This window comes from Mesoplodon densirostris, chromosome X, assembly GCF_025265405.1.
Source record: "Mesoplodon densirostris isolate mMesDen1 chromosome X, mMesDen1 primary haplotype, whole genome shotgun sequence".
In the NCBI taxonomy this organism is placed as follows: Eukaryota; Metazoa; Chordata; class Mammalia; order Artiodactyla; family Ziphiidae; genus Mesoplodon; species Mesoplodon densirostris.
Genome location: NC_082681.1, coordinates 75025860 through 75051972, shown reverse-complemented (window position 1 = coordinate 75051972; position 26113 = coordinate 75025860). Strand labels below are relative to the sequence as shown.

Sequence of the window (26113 nt, the reverse complement as noted above, 5' to 3'; positions counted from 1 at the left end):
GTAGTATAGTCTGAAGTCAGGGAGCCTGATTCCTCCAGCTCCGTTTTTCGTTCTCAAGATTGCTTTGGCTATTCGGGGCCTTTGGTTTTTCCAAACAAATTTTGAAATTTTTTATTCTAGTTCTGTGAAAAATGCCAGTGGTAGTTTGATAGGGATTGCATTGAATCTGTAGATTGCTTTGGGTAGTAGAGTCATTTTCACAATATTGATTCTTCCAATCCAGGAGCATGGTATATCTCTCCAACTATTTGTATCATCTTTAATTTCCTTCATCAGTGTCTTATAATTTTCTGCATACAGGTCTTTTGTCTTCTTAGGTAGGTTTATTCCTAGATATTTTATTCTTTTTGTTGCAATGGTAAATGGGAGTGTTTTCTTGAATTCACTTTCTGATTTTTCATAATTAATGTACAGGAATGCCAGAGATTTCTGTGCATTAATATTGTATCCTGCTACTTTACCAAATTCATTGATTAGCTCTGGTAGTTTTCTGGTAGCATCTTTAGGATTCTCTATGTATAGTATCATGTCATCTGCAAACAGTGACAGCTTTACTTCTTCTTTTCCAATTTGGATTCCTTTTATTTCCTTTTCTTCTCTGATTGCTGTGGCTAAAACTTCCAAAACTAGGTTGAATAAGAGTGGTGAGAGTGGGCAGCCTTGTCTCGTCCCTGATCTTAGTGGAAATGCTTTCAGTTTTTCACCATTGAGGACGATGTTGGCTGTGGGTTTGTCATATATGGCCTTTATTATGTTGAGGAAAGTTCCCTCTATGCCTATTTTCTGCAGGGTTTTTATCATAAATGGGTGTTGAAAGCTTTCTCTGCATCTATTGAGATGATCATATGGTTTTTCTTCAATTTGTTAATATCGTGTATCACATTGATTGATTTGCGTACATTGAAGAATCCTTGCATTCCTGGAATAAACCCCACTTGATCATGGTGTATGATCCTTTTAATGTGCTGTTGGATTCTGTTTGCTAGTATTTTGTTGAGGATTTTTGCATCTATGTTCATCAGTGATATTGGCCTGTAGTTTTCTTTCTTTGTGACATCCTTGCCTGGTTCTGGTATAAAGGTGATGGTGGCCTCATAGAATGAGTTTGGGAGTGCTCCTCCCTTTGCTATATTTTGGAAGAGTTTGAGAAGGATAGGTGTAAGCTCTTCTCTAAATGTTTGATAGAATTTGCCTGTGAAGCCATCTGGTCCTGGACTTTTGTTGCAAGATTTTTAATCAGTTTCAATTTCAGTGCTTGTGATGGGTCTATTCATATTTTCTATTTCTTCCTGATTCAGTCTTGGCAGGTTGTGCATTTCTAAGAATTTGTCCATTTCTTCCAGGTTGTCCATTTTATTGGCATAGAGTTTCGTGTAATCTCTAATGATCTTTTGTATTTCTGCAGTGTCAGTTGTTACTTCTCCTTTTTCATTTCTAATTCTATTGATTTGAGTCTTCTCCCTTTTTTTCTTGATGAGTCTGGCTAATGGTGTATTAATTTTATCTTCTCAAAGAACCAGCTTTTAGTTTTATTGATCTTTGCTATCGTTTCCTTCATTTCTTTTTCATTTATTTCTGATGTGATCTTTATGATTTCCTTACTTCTGCTAATTTCGGGGTGTTTTTGTTCTTCTTTGTCTAATTGCTTTAGGTTCAGGGTAAGGTTCCTTAATTGAGATGTTTCCTGTTTCTTAAGGTAGGATTGTATTGCTATAAACTTCCCCCTTAGAACTGCTTTTGCTGCGTCCCATAGGTTTTGGGTCATCGTGTCTCCATTGTCATTTCTTTCTAGGTATTGTTTTTATTTCCTCTTTCATTTCTTCAGTGATCACTTCGTTATTGGGTAGTGTATTGTTTAGCCTCCATGTGTTTCTATTTTTTACAGATCTATTCCTGTAATTGATGTCTAATTTCATAGCATTGTGGTCGGAAAAGATACTTGATACAATTTCAATTTTCTTAAATTTACCAAGGCTTGATTTGTGACCCAAGATGTGATCCTGGAGAATGTTCCATGAGCACTTGAGAAAAATGTGTATTCTGTTGTTTTTGGATGGAATGTCCTATAAATATCAATTAAGTCCATCTTGTTTAATGTATCATTTAAAGCTTGTGTTTCCTTATTTATTTTCATTTTGGATGATCTGTCCATTGGTGAAAGTGGGGTGTTAAAGTGCCCTACTATGAGTGTGTTACTCTCGATTTCCCCTTTTATGGCTGTTAGCATTTGCCTTATGTATTGAGGTGCTCCTATGTTGGGTGCATATTTACAACTGTTATATCTTCTTCTTGGATCGATCACTTTATCATTATGTAGTGTCCTTTGTCTCTTCTAATAGTCTTTATTTTAAAGTCTATTTTGTCTGATATAAGAATTGCTACTCCAGCTTTCTTTTGATTTCCATTTGCATGGAATATCTTTTTCCATCCCCTTACTTTCAATCTGTATGTGTCTCTAGGTCTGAAGTTGTTCTCTTGTAGACAGCATATATATGGGTCTTGTTTTTGTATCCATTCAGCCACTCTGTGTCTTTTGGTGGGAGCATTTAGTCCATTTACATTTAAGATAATTATTGATATGTATGTTCCTATTCCCATTTCCTTAATTGCTTTGGGTTCGTTATTGTAGGTATTTTCCTTCTGTTGTGTTTCTTGCCTAAAGAAGTTCCTTTAGCATTTGTTGTAAAGTTGGTTTGGTGGTGCTGCACTCTCAGCTTTTGCTTGTCTGTAAAGGTTTTAATTTCTCCATCAAGTCTGAATGAGATCCTTGCTGGGTAATCTTGGTTGCAGGTTTTTCTCCTTCATCACTTTAACTATGTCCTGCCACCCCTTTCTGGCTTGTAGAGTTTCTGCTGAGAGATCAGCTGTTAACGTGATGCAGATTCCCTTGTGTGTTGTTTTTCCCTTGCTGCTTTTAATATGATTTGTGTTTAATTTTTGACAGTTTGATTAATATGTGTCTTGGTGTATTTATTCTTGGATTTATTCTGTATGGGACTCTCTGTGCCTCCTGGACATGATTAACTCTTTCCTTTCCTATATTAGGGAAGTTTTCAAGTATAATCTCTTCAAATATTTTCTCAGTCCCTTTCTTTTTCTCTTCTTCTTCTGGAACCCCTATAATTTGAATGTTGGTGCATTTAATGTTGTCCCAGAGGTCTCTGAGACTGTCCTCTGTTCTTTTCATTCTTTTGTCTTTATTTTGCTTTGCAGCAGTTATTTCCACTATTTTATCTTCCACCTCACTTATCCGTTCTTCTGCCTCAGTTATTCTGCTATTGATCCCATCTAGAGTATTTTTCATTTATTGTGTTTTTAAGTGATGCTTGATTCATCTTTAGTTCTTCTAGGTCCTTGTTAACTGTTTCTTGCATTTTGTCTATTCTATTTCCAAGATTTTGGATCTTGGAAATAGAATCTTGGATCATCTTTACTATCATTATTCTGAATTCTTTTTCAGGTAGACTGCCTATTTCCTCTTCATTTGTTAGGTCTGGTAGTTTTTTATCTTGCTCCTTAACCTGCTGTGTGTTTTTCTGTCTTCTCATTTTGCTTATCTTACTGTGTTTGGGGTCTCCTTTTTGCAGGCTGCAGATTCGTAGTTCCCGTTGTTTTTGGTGTCTGTCCCCAGTGGCTAAGGTTGTTTCAGTAGGTTGTGTAGTCTTCCTGGTGGGGGGGGATTAGTGCCCGTGTTCTGGTGGTTGAGGCTGGATCTTGTCTTTCTGGTGGACAGGTCCACGTCTGGTGGTGTGCTTTGGGGTGCCTGTGGCCTTATTATGTTTTTAGGCAGCCTCTCTGCTAATGGGTGGGGTTGTGTTCCTGTCTTGCTAGTTGCTTGGCATAGGGTGACCAGCACTGTAGCTTGCTGGTCGTTGACTGCAGCTGGGTGCTGGTGTTGAGATGGAGATCTCTAGGAGATTTTCGCCACTTGATATTATGCAGAGCTGGGAGGTCTCTTGTGGACCCGTGTTCTCAAGTTGGCTCTCCCACTTCAGAGGCATAGCACTGACTCCTGGATGCAGCACCAAGAGCCTTTCATCTACCCGGCTCATAATAAAAGGGAGAAAATGTAGAAAGAAAGAATTAGTAGAAGAAAGAGAGAGAAAAAGTAAGGAAGAAGGAAAGAACGGAAGGAAGGAAGGAAGAAAGAAAGAAAGGAGGGAGGGAGGGAGGGAGGAAGGACGGAACGAAAGAAAGAAAGGCTAACAGGAGGGAGGGAGGGAGGGAGGGAGGAAGGAAAGAAGGAATGAAAGAATGAAAGGGGCAGAGGGAGGAAGGGAAGGTAGGAAAAAAAGAGAGAAGATAAAATAGAATAAAGTATAAAATACAGTAGCATTATTAAAAATAAAAAAGTAATTATTGAAAATAAAATCGGATGGATAGAACCCTGGGACACAGAAGCATATCCATACACATTCACAAAAAGAGAACAGGGAGAAAAAAATCGAAAATCTTGCTCTCAAATTCCACCTATTTAATTTCGGATAATTCATTGTAAAAAGAGGAAAAGGGGAAACATGTTAAAACTTGTCCTCAAAGTCCACCTCCTCAATTTGGGATGATTCGCTGTCCATTCATGCACTCTACAGACGCAGCGCACATCAAGTGGACCGTGAAGCTTTAATCCGCTGCCTCCGAGGCTGTAGAGATCTCCCTGTCTCTTCTCTGCTCTCACAGCTCCCTGGTCTCAGCCTTGGACCTGGCCCTGCCTTTGCGTGTAGGCCGCCGGAGGGTGACCGTTCTTCGCTCAGACAGGACGGGTTTAAAGGAGCCGCTGATTCGGGGGCTCTGGCTCACTCAGGCCGAGGGGAGGGAGGGGCACGCAGTGCGGGGCAGGCCTGCGGTGGCAGAGGCCGGCGTGAGGTTGCACCATCCCGAGGCGCTCCGTGCACTTTCCCGGGGAAGCCGTCCCTGGTTCCCGGGACCCCGGCAGTGGCGGGCTGCACAGGCTCCCCGGAACGGGGGGTAGCCAGTGACCTGCGCTCGCACACAGGCCTTGTGGCGGCAGCAGCGGCATCCCGAGTGTCCCACGCCCGTCTCCGGGGTCCGCACCTTTGGCCGCGGCTCGCGCCCATCTCTGGAACTTCTTTAATTAGCACTCTTAATGCCCTCTCCTCGCGCACCAGGAAACAAAAGGGAAGAAAAAGTCTCTTGCCTCTTTGGCAGCTCCAGACTTTTTCCCCGGACTCCCTCCGGGCTAGCCGTGGTGCACTAACCTCTTCAGGCTCTCTTCCTGCAGCCAGCCCCAGTCCTCTCCCTGCGCTCCGAGTAGAACCCAATACCCGAGCCCTGATTTTTTTTAATAAAATAATTCTGCTTTAGTGCAAATGTGTAGTCAAGGAAAAAAAAGAAAGAAAGGAAGAAGGGAGGAAGGAAGAAAGAGGAGAGAAAGGAAGGAAGGAAGGGAGGGAGGGAGGGAGGGAGAAAAAAGAAAAGAAAAGAGAAGAAAAGAGAAGAAAAGGAAAGGTTTCATGTGACTTAGCAGGAACAGTTTCCACAGCCTTTCACACTGTTGACAATTTCTTCTTGTAGTTTCCTCCTTTCCTCCTCTTTGGACACATTTTCTTTCTTTGCATCCCATTTGGGGTTATCATGGTTCTGCACATGGCTGCTCTGTGTATGCCACATTTCTGAATAGATACTGCCAGGGTTAGCAAGCAAACCATGGTGGGTACCACGTTCAGCTACCTTACCCTAATAAGCAAAAACAAGAGAAACGTAGAGAAAGTCATATAACTAGGATAACAATTGAAAATACATAATACTTTCTAAGCAAGAATTTTGAAAGATTTGCATTCATTAAAATACCTTTCCCAATTCTTCATTACAGTACAAATGGGAAAAACTGGGGTAGAAATGCCTCATTTACTGTTGAGTTACCAGTCCAGTGAGCAAACCAAAAGCTATGAAATTCCATATACCATATACCATTTCACTTAAAGGAAATAAAATTTGAATGTTTCATTTTTCATTTTGAAGAGCAGAAAAGGAAGGTGAAGACTTTCTAAAGGTGGTATTTTCTGTAATCAGTAAATCAAATTTAAATCAAATTTACATCAAAAGCACTGTTATTTATAGAGATTTAAAGGATTTTAAAAAAAATATCCCAAAATCCTATGTGTACTTTGAAATAAAAAATATTTCCCCATGAAAAGTTTATTTCTTCCAGTAACTATTTTTCTTAACACTGGCTATTAACCTTAAGATTGCATAGAATTGGTATTGATTCCTAACTCTTATCTAAAATTAATCTGTCTCTGGACAGCTACTGCTAAACATGTTGGGAGACAAAAGTAATTTTGTCACTTTTACTGGTACTCCTGGTGAGAGGACGTTTACAAGTATACCCTTAAGCAAAATAACTGAAATTTGTGTGTGCCCACTTCTGAGTGGTTAAATTTAAGGCTTCTCCTTGATTGCTGGCTGGTCAGTCTAGGAACTATTTCACTCAGCTATTTGAACTCTGGATCCTGAATGCAGTCCTCAACTTTGGTATCTGTGGACCACTTCACTAGCACAGAAGTCCCCATGGTTATGTATTTTATATTTTTTTACCACTGTAAAAAAAAAAACAAAATAAAAATCTCACTGCACAGACATAAAAAACACTTTTATGGTTACCAAAGAGGATAGGGAGGAGGGAAGAACAAATTAGGAGTATGGGATTAACAGATACAAACTACTATATATAAAATAGATAAACAAAAAGGATTTACTGTATAGCACAGGGAACTGTATTCAATCTTCTGTAATAACCTATAATGGAATATAACCTAAAAAAAAAAAACTGAGTCACTGACACAATATTGTACATTAACTACACTTCAATTAAAGAAATCCTCAATGAAAACTGCATCAAAAAGTATTAGAAAAAATGGGCTTCCCTGGTGGCGCAGTGGTTGAGAGTCCGCCTGCCGATGCAGGGGACACGGGTTCGTGCCCCGATCCCAGAAGATCCCACATGCCGCGGAGCGGCTGGGCCCGCGAGCCATGGCCGCGGAGCCTGTGCATCCGGAGCCTGTGCTCCGCAACGGGAGAGGCCACAGCAGTGAGAGGCCCGTGTACAGCAAAAAAAAAAAAAAAAAAAAAAAAAAAAGTATTAGAAAAAATGGAATTATTTTTGCAGGAAACCAATGAAATAAATCACAAAAAATTATCCTGCTATAAAATGTATATTATATTTTAAATTATTTTTGTTTGTATTAAAGTATAAATGTACACACCTTAAAAAGTCAACTAATAATTGCAAAGTTTATAACAGAAAGTACAGTCTTTTGTCTCCTCCTCCTCCACACTTGAATATCTCCTTATCTCCAAATCTGTAGCTATTTCTTCTGGCATTTACACACACATATACATATTAATGAGATTCAGCACTTTTAACTATTCCACATTCCCAATGCCTCACTCTTCACTCTCCTAATAACATTGCTTATATCATAAATGTTATTTAAGTTAATACACAATGTGTACTTTATTATGACTATGTAAGTATTATCTGTTGAGCCAAGTGAAGTACTAGGATTTTATATATATTTTCTCATAAATTTTTATTCTTCCTGGACATAGTAACTGCTTTGTTTTTTCATTTGCTTAGTTTTCTCTGTCACTATTGATAATTCTCTCTAAACTTTAAGCCTGTCTGAACAGTATTTTTCTCATAATCAACTATATTAGGTAATCTATTATTCAGTCCCCACCCTGCCCGGAGATGTTTCTCTCACAGCTTTTAAGTTATTTTCCTTATGCTCAATTCTGAAATTTTATGATAATTTGACTTTTATTTTTCTTTCCTCCATTTATTGTGGTGGGTTCTTGGTAGGCACTTTCAATCTGGAAACTCATGCTCTGAAGTTCTGGACATTTTTGGGGTATTATTCTTTAGTTATTTCCTTCCCTTTTTCCTATCCCCTCTTTCTAGAACAACCATTAGTCAAATGTTGGACCTCTCAGACTAATTCTCTTGTTTTCTTATCTTTCCTCTATTTTCTCTTTTTTTGCTCTACTCTTTAGAGATTTCCTTGACTTTATTTCAGCAATGACTATTTTCATTTTCAAAATCTCTCGTTCTCTAGCTGTTCATTTATTTATTTACTATCCCCATTTTAAATTTGAAATGTTGCAAGAATGGTAAAAATGAATGCCTATATATGCTTCTCCTAGGTTAGCAACTGTTAATTTTTCCACATTTGCTTTCTCTCACTTTATCCTGTCTCTAAATTTACACTACTTTTTGCTAAATCATTTAAGAATGAGTTGTGGACATCATTACATTTCTCCCCTAAATATTTCATTAGCATGTATCTCCTGAAAACAAGGACATTCTCCTATGTGACTAGAATACAACAATATCACACCCAAGAAATTTATCTAATATATAGCTCATATTTAGATTTTACCAATTATCCTAATAATATCCTTTATATATATTTTTTCCATCCAGGATCCAATCAGGATCAACACATTGAATTTATAAGTTTCCTATTCTGTGTGAATGTGACAATGACATTTCTAAAATGTCCAGGCTTGTTTTTTTTTTTTTTTTTTTTGGTGGTACGCAGGCCTCTCACTGTTGTGGCCTCTCCCATTGTGGAGCACAGGCTCCAGATGCTTAGGCTCAGCAGCCATGGCTCACGGGCCTAGCCGCTCCGCGGCATGTGGGATCTTCCCGGACCAGGGCACAAACCCGTGTCCCCTGCATCAGCAGGCAGACTCTCAACCACTGTGCCACCAGGGAAGCCCCAGGCTTGTTTTTTAAAGAATGCCCTTCACGTTGTATTTGTCTAGTTGTTCCTGATTCTTAGATCCAGGCTAAACATTTTTGTTGCAATACAATATAGGTGATATGTCCTCAGTGTATCATATTAGGAGGTACATGATGTCATTTTGCTCCACAGTTAATGATTTCAGTTTGATCACTGGTTAAGGTAGTGTCTACCAGATTTCTCTATTTTAAAGGCACTTTTTCTCTTTGTAATCAATAATTAATCTATGGGTTATGCTTTCAAACTCTGTGAATATTCTATTCCCCAATAGTTTTTCACCATATGGTTTTAGCAAACAATGATGATCCTTATGTGAATCATTTATTACAATGGTGGTTGCAAAATATGATTCTGTAAACTTATCATTCCTTGTATGTGTTAGCATTTTTTTCTCAGAGTTATAATTAACATACATTACATTAGTTTCAGGTGTACAACAGTGATTCAGTATTTTTATACATTATGAAATGATTACCTCAGTTAAGTCCAGTTACCATCTGTCACCATACAAAGTTATGAAAATATTATTTACTATATTCCCTATGTGTACATTACATCCTCATGACTTAGTTTGTACTTCTTAGTACCCTTTACCTATTTCATCCGTCCCCCCTGCCAACTACCAGTATGTTCTCTGTATTTATGAGTCTGTTTCTGGTTTGTTTGTTCATTTGCTCTGCTTTGTAGATTTCACATATAAGTAAAATCATACGGTATTTGTTTTTCTCTGACTTATTTCAGTTAGCATAATACCCTCCAGGTCCATTAACACTGCTGTAAATGGCAAGATTTCATTTTTAAAAAAGAGCTTTCTCTAAGTACAATTATGGAATTATAGATTAGTTTTTTATTCAATGTGTTGTAATTCATTAGTATCATTTTTTTTGACATTCAAATCATCCCACACTTGGCCAGTGGGAACCCATTCAAAATGGTTCTGGTGTCCTTGTGATATGCCTTCATTAATTTCCCTGCTCCAAATAAATATGGAATCAGTCATTTCTCCAAGGAGTCTTGGTTCCTTTTAGTGAGGAACAGTATTTAGTGTCCAAGATCTACGTGCTAGTTACACTCATTACTACTGGAATTTCACTGTTTCTAGGGCTTTTCACTGAACAAAGTTAGGAATATTTTTTTTCATCATGAACTGATATTGACAATTCTGTTCCAATATAACATCACAAGGCTCCTCTTCTTTTCCCATTCCATATCTGTATCTTTCTTCTCCCAATTAAGACCTCTATTTCTCAACATCAGTATATTTACTCACATGCTCAGTCTTACAGTATACACAAAATAGTTTCAAAACAGCTATTCTCATGCTACTACCAAAAACAAACTTACTGAGTTCAAGTCTGAGTTATTTTTATCCTTATAATATATTCCACTAAGGCTAAAAAATCAGAGTAATGTGTTCAAAAGTTATTTGGGTTAATTCTGCATGATATTTTTCTTCTACATAGTTATGTTATTAATTCGTTATATACCTAGTTTTACTTCTTTCTGTTTGTATTCAATTCCTGCTTCTGCCCCATCCTTGTTGATTTTTAAATATATAAAAACATTAGCATGGTTCAAAAGTAAAAATAATACAAAAAAGTATAATCAGCAAAGTCTTACTCCCTCCCCTTTGTCTTCTACCCCTTTTTGTCTCCATCCTGCAGGTAAACAATGTCTCTAGTTTCTAGTTTATCCTCCCAGGGTTTCTTTTTGCAGAAACAAGTAAATATACGTATGTTTCCCCCACATCCTCCTTGCAAAAGGTAGCATACTATATACTCTTTTGCAGCTTTCTGTCACTTAACACTGTATCCTGGAACTCATGCAATAGTAAGTCTTCTTTATTTTTTTTATTAATAGCATTTGCCCTTATTTTATTTTATTTATTATTTATTTATTTATTTATTTATTTTTGCGGTACGCGGGCCTCTCACTGTTGTGGCCTCTCCCATTGCGGAGCACAGGCTCCAGACGCGCAGGCTCAGCGGCCATGGCTCACGGGCCCAGCCTCTCCGCAGCATGTGGGATCCTCCTGGACCAGGGCATGAACCCGTGTCCCCTGCATTGGCAGGTGGACTCTCAACCACTGCGCCACCAGGGAGGCCCCCCTTATTTTAAAATGCTATATTTTCCATGACCTCTGATGATATTAATTATATTTTTAAGTTTTCTTATGCTCTCTGCATTGTCTACATTTTCTACTGAATTTTTTTCTGCTTGCTTTGGAGGCCTTCCTTTATTATCCACTGACACTTAAAAATACACTATTAAAAAAAGCTGACTGGAAGCTCTATGTGCATGGGAGTGGGCTTCTCAGCTGTTGGGTTTCATTGTAGGATGATCACATGGGTATCTGGTCATTTTGTGGGGGTCCCCAAATATGAACATGTTTTTTTATGGGGTTACTTTTGTTTCTCTAGAGAAGAATCCTCTAATCATCTGCTGGTGAGGGAAGGAGTGGTGACAGTAGAAATAAATAATTGGTTGGCAAGGTTCTTGCAGCCAGTGGCACAGGAGGGTCTGTGGTCTTATTCTTCAGTATGTTTTGATTTCCAGTTAATCTCGCCCATCTCTGTTAATGTGCTTGGTAATTTTCTTGTGTCCAGAGCCTCTCTGACTCAATTTCCTGACAAGTAAACCCCCAGTCTCTTGCCAAGGCTGGGAACGGGTAATCACCAGGCTGCAAGAGGGTGAGGAAGGGCCTTGGGAACTCTGTTATGAAGACTTAATATTAATACTACCAGAGACTGTTGACGGAACACATGAGGTCACATTAGTTTCACTAGAAAATGAAAATCTCTGATCTTCATAATCAAGCAATTATAGAACCATCAAATTCAACATAAAGAGATTTTAGATACAAATGGTATGATCAATAGTTAGTTCCAATTATAATCCAAACCCCAAGTGGCAATGTTATGATATAACTGTATAGATACTGTGAACCTCCTGGCATGAGGTAGGTAAGCACATGCTTGTTAAAGTACTTTTAACATTTTATATTTACAAGAAAAGGCTCTATGTACATGACTGCATACAGTTGGAAAGTTTAGTAAAAAGCACAAAAGAGCAGATTTTATTTCAGATACCTGAACATCAATGAGATAATAAAGTATATTTACAAAACTTCCCATTTAAGACACTCTGGAACAAGCATACTGAAGAAAATCAGTTTACATTTTAGTCAACGTTAGCATTTTTGAACAAATGAACAAAAAGACCTAGGGTAGCAAGTGAACAGGTAACACATAAAAGAAATAATATATATATCACAGAACTGAATATCACATAAGAAATTTTAGTGGCATGAAATATTATCTCTCAGTATAGACAGTACAAGAGAATGCTTCTTCTCTCTTAACTCCCAGTACTCAGGCTTTCAAAATGATAAAAAATTGAAGGCTTATGTATTAGAAGGGAGAAATAAGCATAGAAAACACTGTTAGAAATAATCAAGTACAAAGGGGGGTGGGAGTAAGATATCCCTACAGAGAGGAGGAAAGAAAAACTATTATAATTTTCAAATCTACCAGTCGCAATAGTGGCACTCTGATTTGTTCAGAACATTTAGACAGTATACACTTATAGTAATTCCCTCAGAGAAATAAAGCAGGCTGTCCTTTTTCTTACTTTCCTCATGAGGAAAAAGATAAAATAAAAATGGCCATGCATGAAAATGACTTTATTTTACGGTAATTTTCTTTTAGACATCAAGGGTATGTGCAGGTATTAGAAAAATGAAAATATAAAATACAGTGAAGACAATGAGCAAAGATTCTGTACAGAGCAAAAATGAATAAAGAAAAATTATTTTAAATACATACCCTTTAAAACTGCTTCTACCATATTAGGATTTAATGCTTTTCTCATCTAACTTTGCTTTTAAAACTTTAATAGAGTGAGTTAATACAGTTTATTCATTTTTGGAAGTGGCATGCATTATTTCCTATCAAAAGGAGGTAAAAATGGAATCCTATCAGGATTCAATCTTACTCAAATAACACAAAATTCTATAACTTTCTTTAGAAATAATATTTAAGTTGCTTGCGTTTGTAACAATTTCTAATGTTCTTCAAACACTAAACATTAAAGTTCAAACTCTTACCTGGTCCAAGACAATGATCTCATCTGCATCAACAACTGTTGACAATCTGTGTGCAATGAAAATAGAAGTTCTGTGTTTAACTGCATCCCTCATGGCACCAAGAATAGTCTGCAAGTTTGACAACAAGAACATTAGGAGGGGAAAAAAAGATCTATCTATTAGGTAAATGTATAGTAAAATACTCTTGTATTTCTGAAAAGAATATATAAAATGCTAGTTAATTTGGTATTATATAAACTTTATACCACTATCAAATATTTTACCTAAACTAATAATTACTAAGAAGAGAATAAAATCAAAGAGGGAAGGTGAATATGACCATATTATTATGAAAAAATTAGCTTTAAGATAGGCAATATTTCTTTAAATTATAAAGTTTGGGAGAAGGTAGATATTCTCTATACATAAAAACAAACAATAACAATGATGAATCCACTGATATCAGGAGTATAGCCAGATATGTTTATCTGGACAATGAGAGCAAAAACAAAATGAGGAGGGACTCAAGTGATAGGATGTGGAGAAGTACAAAAAAAAATCAAGAAAGATAGGAAACTCAAAGGGTACAGGAGCACTTGCTTTTCCTCAGTTCAAACAAAGAGGATGAAAAGGGTGACAAGGACAACGATGCATGTTTAACTTGAGAAAACTTCTTTTTCAAAAGCAGTCTGACTTCTTAAGGCATTCTGGAAAATACATTTTTGTTTACTGCCTGTAAAGTGTAAGGCAACTGTATATATATTTAACTATACTTGGAAACCTGGGTCTAAGTACAGCTAGCTAGATGGAAATAGCAGTGTGGGGGATGGGGATATTCCCAATGGCTTTCTACAGGTATCTCTAGTCACTGTATTTATTAAAGAAATAAAATTATCATGACTAGATGGCTACCCAGGAAAAGAAGACCTTATATTTTACTATGGCAGACTTAAAATCAAGCACAGGGTCAATTCTAAGAAAAATTGTGATGTCTGGGGAGGACTCCTCTTTCCTGCCCTCCAGAACTTAAACTCTCACATCCTACTGATGCTCTGGACCTTTTTAAAAGGTTGATTAAAATTTACCAAATCTTCCGGTAACTCATTCCCTCAAGGGGGAGTGTTCTCTGCTAGCAATTAATGGGTTATGCTCGGTGAGCTAATAAAGATACGTGACTCAAATAATGACTGTTGTTAGGACTCTGAAATTGTGATAAATGTGGATGACACATTTTTAGGTACAAAGTTCTTGTAAGCAGATTCCTACTATGCATATGAATGGAGTCTGGTGCAGCTTAAGGTTCCCTTTAAATATATCAATAACAAATCCTCAGATTAGCTCATGATGGTAGAGTAGAAGGATGTGAGCTCACCCCTTCTTATGTAAACATCAAAATCACAATCAACGGGTAAACAACCATTGACAAAAAAAACACTGAAACCTACCAAAAAAGATACCCTACATCCAAAGGCAAAGAAGAAATAACAACAAGACAGTAGGAGGGGCACAATCACAATAAAATCAAATTCCATACCCGCCGGGTGCTTGACCCACAAGCTGGAAAACAGTTACACCACAGAAGTCCTCCTACAGGAGTGAAAGTCCTGAGCCCCCCGTCAGGCTTCCCAACCTGGAGGTCCAGCAACAGGAGGAGGAGCCCCAGAGAATCTGGCTTTGAAGGCCAGTAGGGTTTGATCACAGGAATTCCACAGGGCTGGGAAAAGCAGAAACTCCACTCTTGGAGGGCTGACACAAGATCGTGTGTGCACCAGAACCCAGGGGAAAAAAGCAGTGACCTCATAAGAGATGGGGCCCAAACTACGTGTTAGTAATGGAGGGTCTCCTGCAGAGGTGTGGGGTGGCAGTGGCTCACTGTGGGGATAAGGACACTGGCAGCAGCAGATCTGTTGAGTACTCATTGGTGTGAGCCCTCCCTGAGGCTGCCATTAGCCCCACCCTACAGCCTGTAGGCACTAGTGCTGGAACACCTCAGGCCATGCAACCAACAGGGTGGGAACACAGCTCCACCCATTAGCAGAGAAGCTGCCAAAAATCTTCCTGAGCACAGCCCTGCCTACCAGAGAGACAAGACCCAGCTCCACCCAGTAGGCAGGGACCAGCCTCTCCCATCAGGAAGCATGCACAAGCCCCTTAGACAGCCTCATCCACTAGAGGGCAGACAGCAGAAGCAAGAAGTACAATCCAGCAGCCTACATAATGGAAACTGCAATCACAGAAAATTAGACAAAATGAGATGGCAGAGGAATATGTCCCAGACGAAGGAAAAAGATAAAACCCCAGAAGAACAACTAAATGAAGTGGAGAAAGGCAATCTACTGGAAAAAGAATTCAGAATAATGATAGTGAAGATGATTCAAGACCTTGGAACAAGAATGGAGGCAAGGATTGAGAAGATGCAAGAAATGTATAACAAAGACCTAGAAGAATTAAAGAACAAACAAACAGAGATGAACAATACAATAACTGAAAATGAAAAATACACTAGAAGGAATCAATAGCATAATAACTGAGGCAGAAGAATGGATAACTGACCTGGAAGACAGAATGCTGGAAATCACTGCCATGAAAAAGAATAAAGAAAAAAGAATGAAAAGAAATGAAGACAGTCTTAGAGACCTCTGGGACAACATTAAAAGCACCAACATTCATATTATAGGGGTCCCAGAAGGAGAAGAGAGAAAGGACCTGAGAAAGTATTTGAAGAGATAATAGCTGAAAACCTCCCTAACAGGGGAAAGGAAACAGTCACTCAAACCCAGGAAGTGCAGAGACCCCCAGGTAGGATAAACCCAAGGAGGAACACACCAAGACAAAATAGTACTCAACTTGACAAAATTTAAGATAAAGAAAAAATATTAAAGCAACAAGGGAAAAGCAACAAAAACATACACAGGAACTCCCATATCCCATAAGGTGATCAGCTGATTTCTCAACAGAAACTCTGTAGGCCAGAAGGGAGTTGTACAATATATTTAAAGCAATGAAAGGGAAAAATCTACAAACAAGAATACTCTACCCAGCAAGGCTCACATTCAGATTTGACGGAGAATATAAAGCTTTACAGACAAGTAAAGGCTAAAGAATTCAGCACCACCAGACCAGACTTACAACAAATGCTAAAGATTCTTCTCTAAGTGGAAAAGAAAAGGCCACAACTAGAAACAGGAAAATTATGAATGGAAAAGCTCACTGGTAAAGGCAAACATACAGTAAAGGAAGGAAATCATCTGTACACAAATATGATATCAAAATCAGCAATTAGTGAGGAGAGAACAAATGCAGGGTATTGAAAATGAATTTTAAATTAAAAGACCAGCAACTTAAAACAACCTTGCTCATATACAGACTACCATAGCAAAACCTAATGGTAACTGCAAACCACAAATCTACAATAGATACACACACAACAAAAGAAAAAGGAATCCAAATACAACACTAAAGTTAGTCATCAATTAACAAGAGAACAAAAGAGGAAGGGAAGAAAAAAGACCTAAAGAAACAAATCCAAAACAATTAACAAAAAGGTAATAAGAACACACATATCAATAATTACCTTAAATGTAAATGGATTAAGTGCTCCAACCAGAAGACAGACTGGCTGAATGGATACAAAAACAAGATCCCTATATATGCGGTCTATAAGAGACCCACTTCAGATCTAGGGACACATACAGACTGAAAGTGAGGGGATGGAAAAAGGTATTCCATACAAATGGAAAACAAAAGAAAGCTGTAGTAGCAATACTCATATCAGACAAAGTAGACTTTAAAATGAAGACTGTTACAAGAGACAGGGAAGGACACTACATAATGATCAAGGGATTAATCCAAGAAGAAGATATAACAATTGTACATATATATGCACCCAACATAGGAGCACCTCAATATATAAGGCAAATACTAACAGCCGTGAAGGGAGAAATCAATAGTTACACAATAATGGGAGACTTTAACACACCATTTTCATCAGTGGACAGATCATCCAGACAGAAAATCAACAGGGAGACACAGGCCTTAAATGCCACATTAGACCAGATGGACTTAATTGATACTTATAGAGACTTCCATCCAAAAGCAGCAGAATACACGTTTTTCTCATGTGCACATGGAACATTTTCCAGGATTGATCACATGCTGGGCCACAAAGTGAGCCTCAGTAAATTTAAGAAAACTGAAATCATATCAAGCATCTTTTCTGACTACACACTATGAGATTAGAAATCAACTACAAGAAAAAAAGTAAAAAATACAAACATGTGGAGGCTAAACAATATGCTATTAAACAACCAATGAATGGATCACTGAAGAAATGAAAAGAGGAAATCAAAAAATACCTAGAAACAAATGAAAACAAAAGCCCAAAGATCCCAAACCTATGGGACACAGTAAAAGCAGTTCGAAGAAGTAAGTTTATAACAATAAAATCTTCCCTCAGGAAACAAGAAAAATCACAAATAAACAACCTAAATTTACACCTAAAGCAACCAGAGAAAAGAGAACAAACAAAACCCAAAGTTAGCAAAAGAAAGAAATCATAAAGAGCAAAAATAAATGAAATAGAAATGAAGGAAACAACAGAAAAGATCAATGAAACTAAAAGCTGGTTCTTTGAAAAGCCAAACAAAATTGACAAACCTTTAGCCAGACTAATCATGAAAAAATGGGAGAGGGCTGAAATCAATAAAATTAGAAATGAAAAAGGAGGAGTTACAATGGACACCATAGAAATCCAAAGGACCATAAGAGACTACTACAATCAACTGTATGCCAATAAAATGTACAACTTGGAAGAAATGGACAATTCTTAGAAAGGTACAATCTCCCAAATCTGAACAAGGAAGAAACAGAAACTATAAACAGACCAATCACCAGTACTGAAATTGAAAAATGTGATTAAAAAACTCCCAACAAACAGAAGTCCAGGACCTGATGTCTTCATAGGCAAATGCTATCAAACATTTAGAAAAGAGTTAACAACAATTCTTCTGAAACTATTCCAAAAAATAGCAGAGGAAGGAACACTCCCAAATGCATTCTATGAGGCCACCATCACCGTTATACAAAAACCAGACAGACATACCACGAAAAAAGAAAATTACAGGCCAATATCACTAATGAACAGAGACACAAAAATCCTCAACAAAATACTATCAAACCGAATCCAACAATACATTAAAAGTATCATACACCATGATCAAGGGGGATTTATCCCAGGGATGCAAGGATTTTTCAATATCTGCAAATCAATCAGTGTGATACATCACATCAACAAATTGAAGAATAAAAACCAAATGATCATCTCAATAGATGCAGAGAAAGTTTTTGACAAAACTTAACACCCATTTATGGTAAAAACTCTCCAGAATGTGGGCACAGAGGGAACCTACCTCAACATAATAAAGGCCATATATGACAAAACTACAGCTAACATCATACTCAATGGCGAAAAGCTGAAAGCATTTCCTTTAAGATCTGGAACAAGATAAGGATGTCCACTCTCGCCACTTTTATTCAACATAGTTTCGGAAGTCCTAGCCACAGCAATCAGAGAAGAAAAAGAAATAAAAGGAATCCAAATTGGAAAAGAAGAAGTAAAACTGTCACCGTTTGCAGATGACATGATACTATACAGAGAAAATCCTAAAGATGCTACCAGAAAACTGCTAGAGCTCATCAATGAATTTGGTAAAGTTGCAGGATACAAAATTAATACACAGAAATCTGTTGCATTTCTATACACCAACAGTGAAAGATCAGAAAGAGAAATTAAAGAAACAATCCCATTTACCATCACATCAACAAGAATAAAATACCTAGGGATATACCTACCTAAGGAGTCAAAAGACCTGTACTCTGAAAACTCTAAGATGCTAGTGAAAGAAATCAGAGATGACACAGATGGAAAGATCTACCATGTTGGGACTTCTCTGGTGGTCCAGTGGGTAACACTCCATGCTCCCAATGCAGGGGGCCTAGGCTCAATCCGTGGTCGGGAACTAGATCCTGCATGCCATAACTAAGTGTCTGCATGCCGCACCTAAGAAGTCCGCATGCCACAACTGAAGATCCCACATGCTGTAATGAAGGTCCCACTTGCTGCAACTAAGTCCTGGTGCAGCTTAAATAAATAAATAAATATTTTCAAAAAAGATCTACTATGTTCTTGAATTGGAAGAATCAATATTGTCAAAATGACTATACTACACAAGGTAATCTACAGCTTTGATGCAATGCCTATCTAATTATCAATGGCATTTTCACAGAACTAGAACCAAAAAATCTTAAAATTTGTACAGTGCCACAAAAGACCCTAAATAGCTACAGCAAACTTAAGAAAGAAAAATGGAGCTGGAGGAATCAAGGCTCCCTGACTTCAGACTATAGTACAAAGCTACACTCATCAAAACAGTATGGTACTGGCACAAAAACAGAAATATAGATCAAAAGGATAGAAAGCCCAGATATAAACCCATGCACCTATGGTCAATAATCTACCACAAAGGAGGCAAGACTATAAAATGGTGGAAAGACAGTCTCTTCAATAAATGGTGCTAGGAAAACTGGACAGCTACATGTAAAAAAAAATGAAATTAGAACATTCTTTAATACCATGCACAAAAATAAATTCAAAATGGATTAAAGACCTAAATGTACGAACGGATACTATAAAACTCTTAGAGGAAAACATAGGCAGAACACCCTTTGACATAAATCACAGTAATATCTTTTTCAATCTGTCTCACAGGGTAATGGAAATACAAACAAAAATAAACAAGTGGGACCTAATAAAACTCAAAAGCTTTTGCACAGCAAAGGAAACCATAAACAAACTGAAAAGACAACCCACAGACTGAGAGAAAATATTTGCAGACAAGGTATTAGTCTCCAAAATTTACAAACAGCTCATGCAGTTCAATATTGAAAAAACAAACAACCTAATCAAAAAATGGACAGAGGACCTAAAGAGACATTTCTCCAAAGACATACAGATGGCCAGGAGGCCCATGAAAAGACGCTCAACATCACTAATTATTAGAGAAGTGCAAATCAAAACTATAATGAGATATCACCTCATACCAGTCAGAATGGCCATCATCAAAAAATCTTCAAACAATAAATGCTAGATAGGGTGTGGAGAAAAGGGAACCCTCTTACACTGTTGATGGGAATGTAAAATAGTATGGCCACTATGGAGAACAGTATGGAGGTTCCTTAAAAAACTAAAAATAGAGCTACCCTATGATTCAGCAATCTCACTCTTGGGCATATATTTGGAAAAAACCATTTTGAAAGGATACATGCACCCCACTGTTCACTGCTGCACTGTTTACAATAGCCAAGACATGAAAGCAACCTAAGTGTCCATCAACAGATGAATGGATAAAGAAGATGTGGTATATATGTCCAATGCAATATTACTCAGCCATTAAAAAGACTGAAATAATGCCATTTGCAGCAGCATGGATGGACCTGGAGATTATACTTCATACTAAGTGAAGTTAAGTCAGACAGAAAAAGACAAATATCATATGATATTGCTTATATGTGGAATATGAAAAAAATGATACAAATGAACTTATTTACAAGACAGAAATAGACTCACAGACTTAGAGAATGAACTTATGGTTATCATGGGGGCAGGGTGGGAGGAGGGACAGATTGGGAGTTTGGGATTGACATGTACACAGTGCTATATTTAAAATAAAATGCCTTTTCATGAAAAATAAATAAAATAAAAATTTTCTAAATAAATATAACAAATCCTCATGCTAAACAACTGACTTAGAAATTAAGCTGTTTTAAACATATGGCAGATCAAGTAATGTGCCCTGAAACTTAACTCCATATGCAAATATGTCATATATGCTCTAAAGCTGAAATTAGGTCTATCCTTCAACAGGGTTTTACTATATATTCAAGTAAAACGTAGGTGAATGGAGGCAACTGACAAATTACATCAGCCTATCTTCAGTTTTAGATTAAGGGGATTCATTCATGAAATTATGATTGCTGTTAAGACTTTGGTATCTAATACAAAGATGTTATGATGTTTAATGTAGTTGCTGGGTAGTACCATGACGTCAGTGTCACAACATCTTGGTGCTTCACAATACTTGTTATGAAATGAATATAAACTGATACCAGAACCGCAGGCTGTGTGTGCCTAATTTGCATCTTAGTGAGTTGCTCCATGATAAGTGAAAGGCTTTCTGGTGTGTACCGTGTCACAATCATTTATAAGACCTATTTTAATTAATGTTAAGTGGCAAAAATCAGAAAGACTAAAAACTTCCTTTGTCAGCAGGCTAGTTGATTCCCACAGCTTTGCAAGATGAAAAGGTAATACAACAAGAGCATAACGTGTCACACACAGTTTCAAAAAGAGATATATTTGCAAATGGACTTAACAGTGTGATAATATAATGCAACCTGGCATTCTTACTATCAACACTTCCTACATTGGGAAAAAGGGCTAGGTATTTGGCTCTACAGAACCTTCTATTGAAGCTCATTCAAAATATGAAAGAACGTAGCTATTTTACTGAAACTTCCAAGGAAAAAAGTTAAGCAATTTGAATTAAAGAGTTTTATGTTTTCACCATCATTTACCTCTTCAGTAATTGAATCTAACGATGAAGTAGCTTCATCATAGAGAATGACTGGGGGGTCCTTCAAAATGGCTCTTGCAATTGCTACTCTTTGCTTTTCTCCTCCTAGTAAAGAAAAGTTTTAGTTTAAGAGAGCATAACATACACATTTTATATTTCTAGTATTTCCATTAATTACAACCACCAAATAATACCTTCAACATTTATCTTTACTGATTACTGATCATTTTACTCATCTATAAGAGTTTATGTTCATATATAATATTCTTTGGCAAACTATATTCCCTGGAACATAAATGTGACTCTGAATTCTGACTTTATGGCAGGCGAAAAGAACAAGGAGGGGAGGTGACAACTTTGATTCCAGAATTACCTCCCTCACCAGAAATATGCTCATGACATGTTACTTTATATGTACTTTATATTACTTCCCAATGAACAGCAACCTCAGATAGAAAAATTTCAATATTAGAGAATCAACAAAGCCAAAACCAAATTCAATATCTGAAGCCTGAAAACTTGAAGACATGAAACTATGAATAACTACATTTATTTCTTAACATAAAAAAGTACCATTCAGCCAGTATTCTTAAAGACTTTTTTTTTTGACAGAAAGCTATTATTTTCACAGCACTCTTCAAAGTTAAGGCTACAAACTAGGACCTCTTATTTCACCTTAGTTATTTGTTATAGGACTCTAGCATAGCAGAATTTTAAAACAGAAAGGAAACAGAAGCCCAGGAAGGTTAAGTAATTTGCTCAAGGTCACAGGCAAGTTCTAGCAAAATCTGCTAGAACAGACTAATTACCCTCGACTAATTCCCAGTCCAATGCTCTTCCTTTCACAATGTACAAACCCATAATTATTCTTAAATTTATTCTAGAGAAAAGAAAGCAATCTTTCTTTCTCCACTGGGACTCCTGCAGGTCTAAGGCCATCAATCTTACATAAAACTATGGTTGGAAGTACAAAAGATGGTGCTTTGCTGAATATGTCCCTTTTGGCTTCTTTTCTTGTTCATTATCCATTAATTTATCAATGTCTGAAAAAACTTGTACTTTTTAGCATCAGTAACCTCTTCAGAAAACAAGCTCTACCTGTTGATTATCTGGTTCACAAGTATTAGTTCACTTTTATCTGTTCTTCAATTATTATCTTCAACCTGTAAGAGGGGCTCCTTATGTCTAATATTAGTGAATACGTTTATATTCATACTATCCACACTCTTCCTCATTTTGTAAGTTCAAAATTCTCCTGTCAAGACAGGCAGTATGCCAGAACAATCTGCTTACCCACCTAGCAACTCAGCAGCAGAAAGCTCCTAAAAGAACTAGATACTCAGAGGAAGAACTAGTTTTCACATGTTTCCCAAATTTCAAGTGGAAACCAACCCAGTTTCAATTCTATTCAATAGAATTTGGAAAAGAAACATTTGTTTGTTCTCTACTGAAATTATTTGCATAGGTGCTAAATAATATATTGCTCATTTTGAGAGGCCTGGTTGTAAGGCAATGGGTATTAGGTAAGAATAAAATTTTGTTAAACATTCCTACCCCCAGAGGCATGCAGAGAGGAACAAAATGATTGAAAAATGGGATGCAGCATAGCTAACTGAAGCAAAGTCATGTCTGAGATGGCTAGTCTGTATTACGTGACAAATTGGGTATCTCTAGAATTAGCCCAATGGATAAATAATCTGGGGTGTGGGCTAGTTAATTGGAAAGTCCTATGAAGAGCAATGGTAAAGTATAAAGGTGGACTGGAATGAAGCAGGCATCTTATACTATCAGGTAATGACTAAATAGCTACTACAAGGCCCCTAAACTTGAAAATAATCTTTGCTTTGTATTTTCTAAACCTAGATCAAAACTTTCTAATAGACTGCAAATTCCTTGAGAGTACGTCCCTTGATGCTTCATCTTTTTAACTCTCAAATCACTTAGCACAGCTGCTTGCACATAGCATGTACCTAATCAATGTTGTGAATAACTGAAGCCAGCTTACAATGAAGAGGAACAGGGATTCATTAAAATTCATGTGGAGTATTCTTCATTCTCTTTTCCCTTACCCTCATCCCTAATCTATACATTTTCTCCCCAAACTAAACTAGAATGAAGAGTAAATGTACAGGATGCAGTATGTTTATATGAGTTATATTAATACTTTCAGGCATTAGATATCATTATACTTTTAGAATTCAAATAATTTAGGGCAAAGAAACATTTTTATGGATCCTCAAAAAAATTCAGTCATTTTAGGATGATCCACTATTAAACACAGTAATCATCTCATAATTAAACACTTAAGTTAAAATGTGCAAGCCCTAAAATTTACTTGGCCACTGAACCAACAAAGACATGAAAATGAAGTTGGCTGTAAGGAAGTATAAGGAGGTCTAAAGTATTGAAAACATCCCATAATGATCTAGGAAATTATGAGGAGGTACACTATTTACTATCAAATTTCTTGTCCCTACTCTTACTTATTTCCCATGTGAATAATGACCTTGGCTTTCCTTTAATATTAAGATTATGGATAATAAGTTAACACTGATCTCAACATGTATCAGTAACTTACTATTAGGCACTTACAGTGTTTGCAGCTGCAAGTGAAAAAAAGAGACTTGCATGATTTGAGAACAGTTACTTCTAGCAAGTTGAATTGTTTAAAGTGACAGGCAGGAAACGGGAATTTGTCAAAAGAGACTGGATGAGCACTATGTTTGTACTCTGTCATTACATTTTCTAATAAATGGCCCTGACAAATTAAAGTGTGAAGGGAGTATATAAGTGGGGGCCAGGTCTAAAATCTTTGATTACCTGAAAGCTTGAGTCCTCGTTCCCCTACTTGGGTGTCATATCCATGTGGCATTCGAAGAATTGCATCATGGAGTCCAGCTAATTTTGCCACTGCATATACTTCCTCTGGTGAAGCATTGATGTTTCCATATAAGAGGTTGTAGTAAATGGTATTATGGAAGAGGACAGCATCCTGGAGCAAATTTATATATACACACATAGACATACATGTTCATATTTAACAATTCAAAGAATAGTAAAGACATAAAGGCATAAAACGTAAAACATTGTAACTCCTTTTATCACCCCCTCATGCCTGTTCCATTTCCTTTCCCAGAGCTAATCACCATGAACAATTTGTTGTGTTATAATCCTAGACTTCTTCTGATGCATTTATGTGCCTAAACAAACACTTTTTTTTCCAACAGAAGTGGGGCCATACTATATTTATTCATTTGTAAGTTGCTTTTTTCACTTAACACAACCTGGAGATTGTTCATGTCAGTAACAGAAACCTACCTCATTCTTTGCAACAGTTGTGTGATACTAAGAATATATCATATTTATCTTATCCATTCCTCTACTGATGGATATTAATTAAAACTTTTGCTACTATAAACAATGTTGAAATAAAATATCATTGTATATATGACTTATGTACATCCATGCATTTCTGTAAGAAGGATTCCCAGAAGCACACTGATGAGTTAAAAGGTAAGCATATGTTTATCCTTTGATAGAAATTGCCCAACTATTTTCCAAAAACGCTCCAACAGCATATACACCAACCAAAAGTGTACCAGGGTGCCAGGTCTCCATATCCTCAACAATGCTGGATATTAATAAGTTTTAATTGTTGCTACTTTTAAGGGTAAAATGTGCTTTTTGTTTAAATTAGTATTTCCCTAATTACTAATGAAGCCGAATATGTTTTTATATGTTTCTCAGAAGCTTTTAAATTGGACTTAAAACACAGAAAACAAAGAATTGATGCGCTATAGATTTTTGAGAAAGTTCACTGCAAGCATTCATTTGATATTTCAACTTATTCTGACATGGCACACTAAAGCTAAATTACTTAAAATGAGCATCCACCTCCCACTTTTCTTTCAGTATCCAACAGATGGAAGGTAACAGTAAGATGAAATAAAATGATTCCATTCATTAACATTAACCAGTACCCTCAATTAATTAAGATCTTCTTTAACATCACAATCAGCCCTAGAGTTACAGATATTATTTCAAATCACTTTAATAATTTTTATACCTATTACTAATATAAAATTTTCTTGTATTGAAATGGTAGTTAAAAGTAATGAGTTTAAAGTTCTACTTAAACTTTAAGTAGAACTTCAGAAAATACTTATTTTAAAATATTTTACATTTAGAAAAGAAGTTAACAAACAAATGCTAACTGGAAATGTTGAAAATACAAAATATGGGGCATTGAGAAGACAGCAGAGGAGTAAGATGTGGAGATCACCTTCGCCCCACAAATACATCAAAACTACATCTACATGTGGAACAACTCCTACACAACACGTACTGAACACAGGCAAAAGATCTCAGACTTCCCCAAAGGCAAGAAACTCCCCACATACCTGGGTAGGGAAAAAGAAAAAACAGAGACAAGAGAATAGGGACGGGACCTGCACCTCTGGGAGGGAAAGGTGAAGGAGGAAATGTTTCCACACACTAGGAAACCCCTTCACTGGCAGAGATGGGGGGTGGGAGGGGGAGGGAAGCTTCAGAGCCACAGAGGAGAGCGCATCAACTGGGATGCAGAGGGCAAAGCGGAGAGATTCCGGCACAGAGGATCAGTGCCAACCAGCACT

General features: G+C 37.0%; 1 protein-coding gene across 1 annotated transcript in view; it reads right to left on the bottom strand.

Annotated features, from left to right (window-relative positions):
• Window positions 1–4451: 4451 nt before the first annotated feature.
• Window positions 4452–26113, bottom strand: part of ABCB7 (ATP binding cassette subfamily B member 7) — a 149600-nt gene continuing 127938 nt past the window's right edge. The window contains exons 13-16 of the mRNA XM_060086627.1: window positions 24300–24471; window positions 21481–21584; window positions 12871–12978; window positions 4452–5694 (exon numbers count right to left, since the gene is read on the bottom strand). Of these exons, the coding sequence (XP_059942610.1) occupies window positions 5479–5694; window positions 12871–12978; window positions 21481–21584; window positions 24300–24471 (600 nt within the window). The 3' untranslated portion in view covers window positions 4452–5478. The remainder of the gene's footprint in view (window positions 5695–12870; window positions 12979–21480; window positions 21585–24299; window positions 24472–26113) is intronic.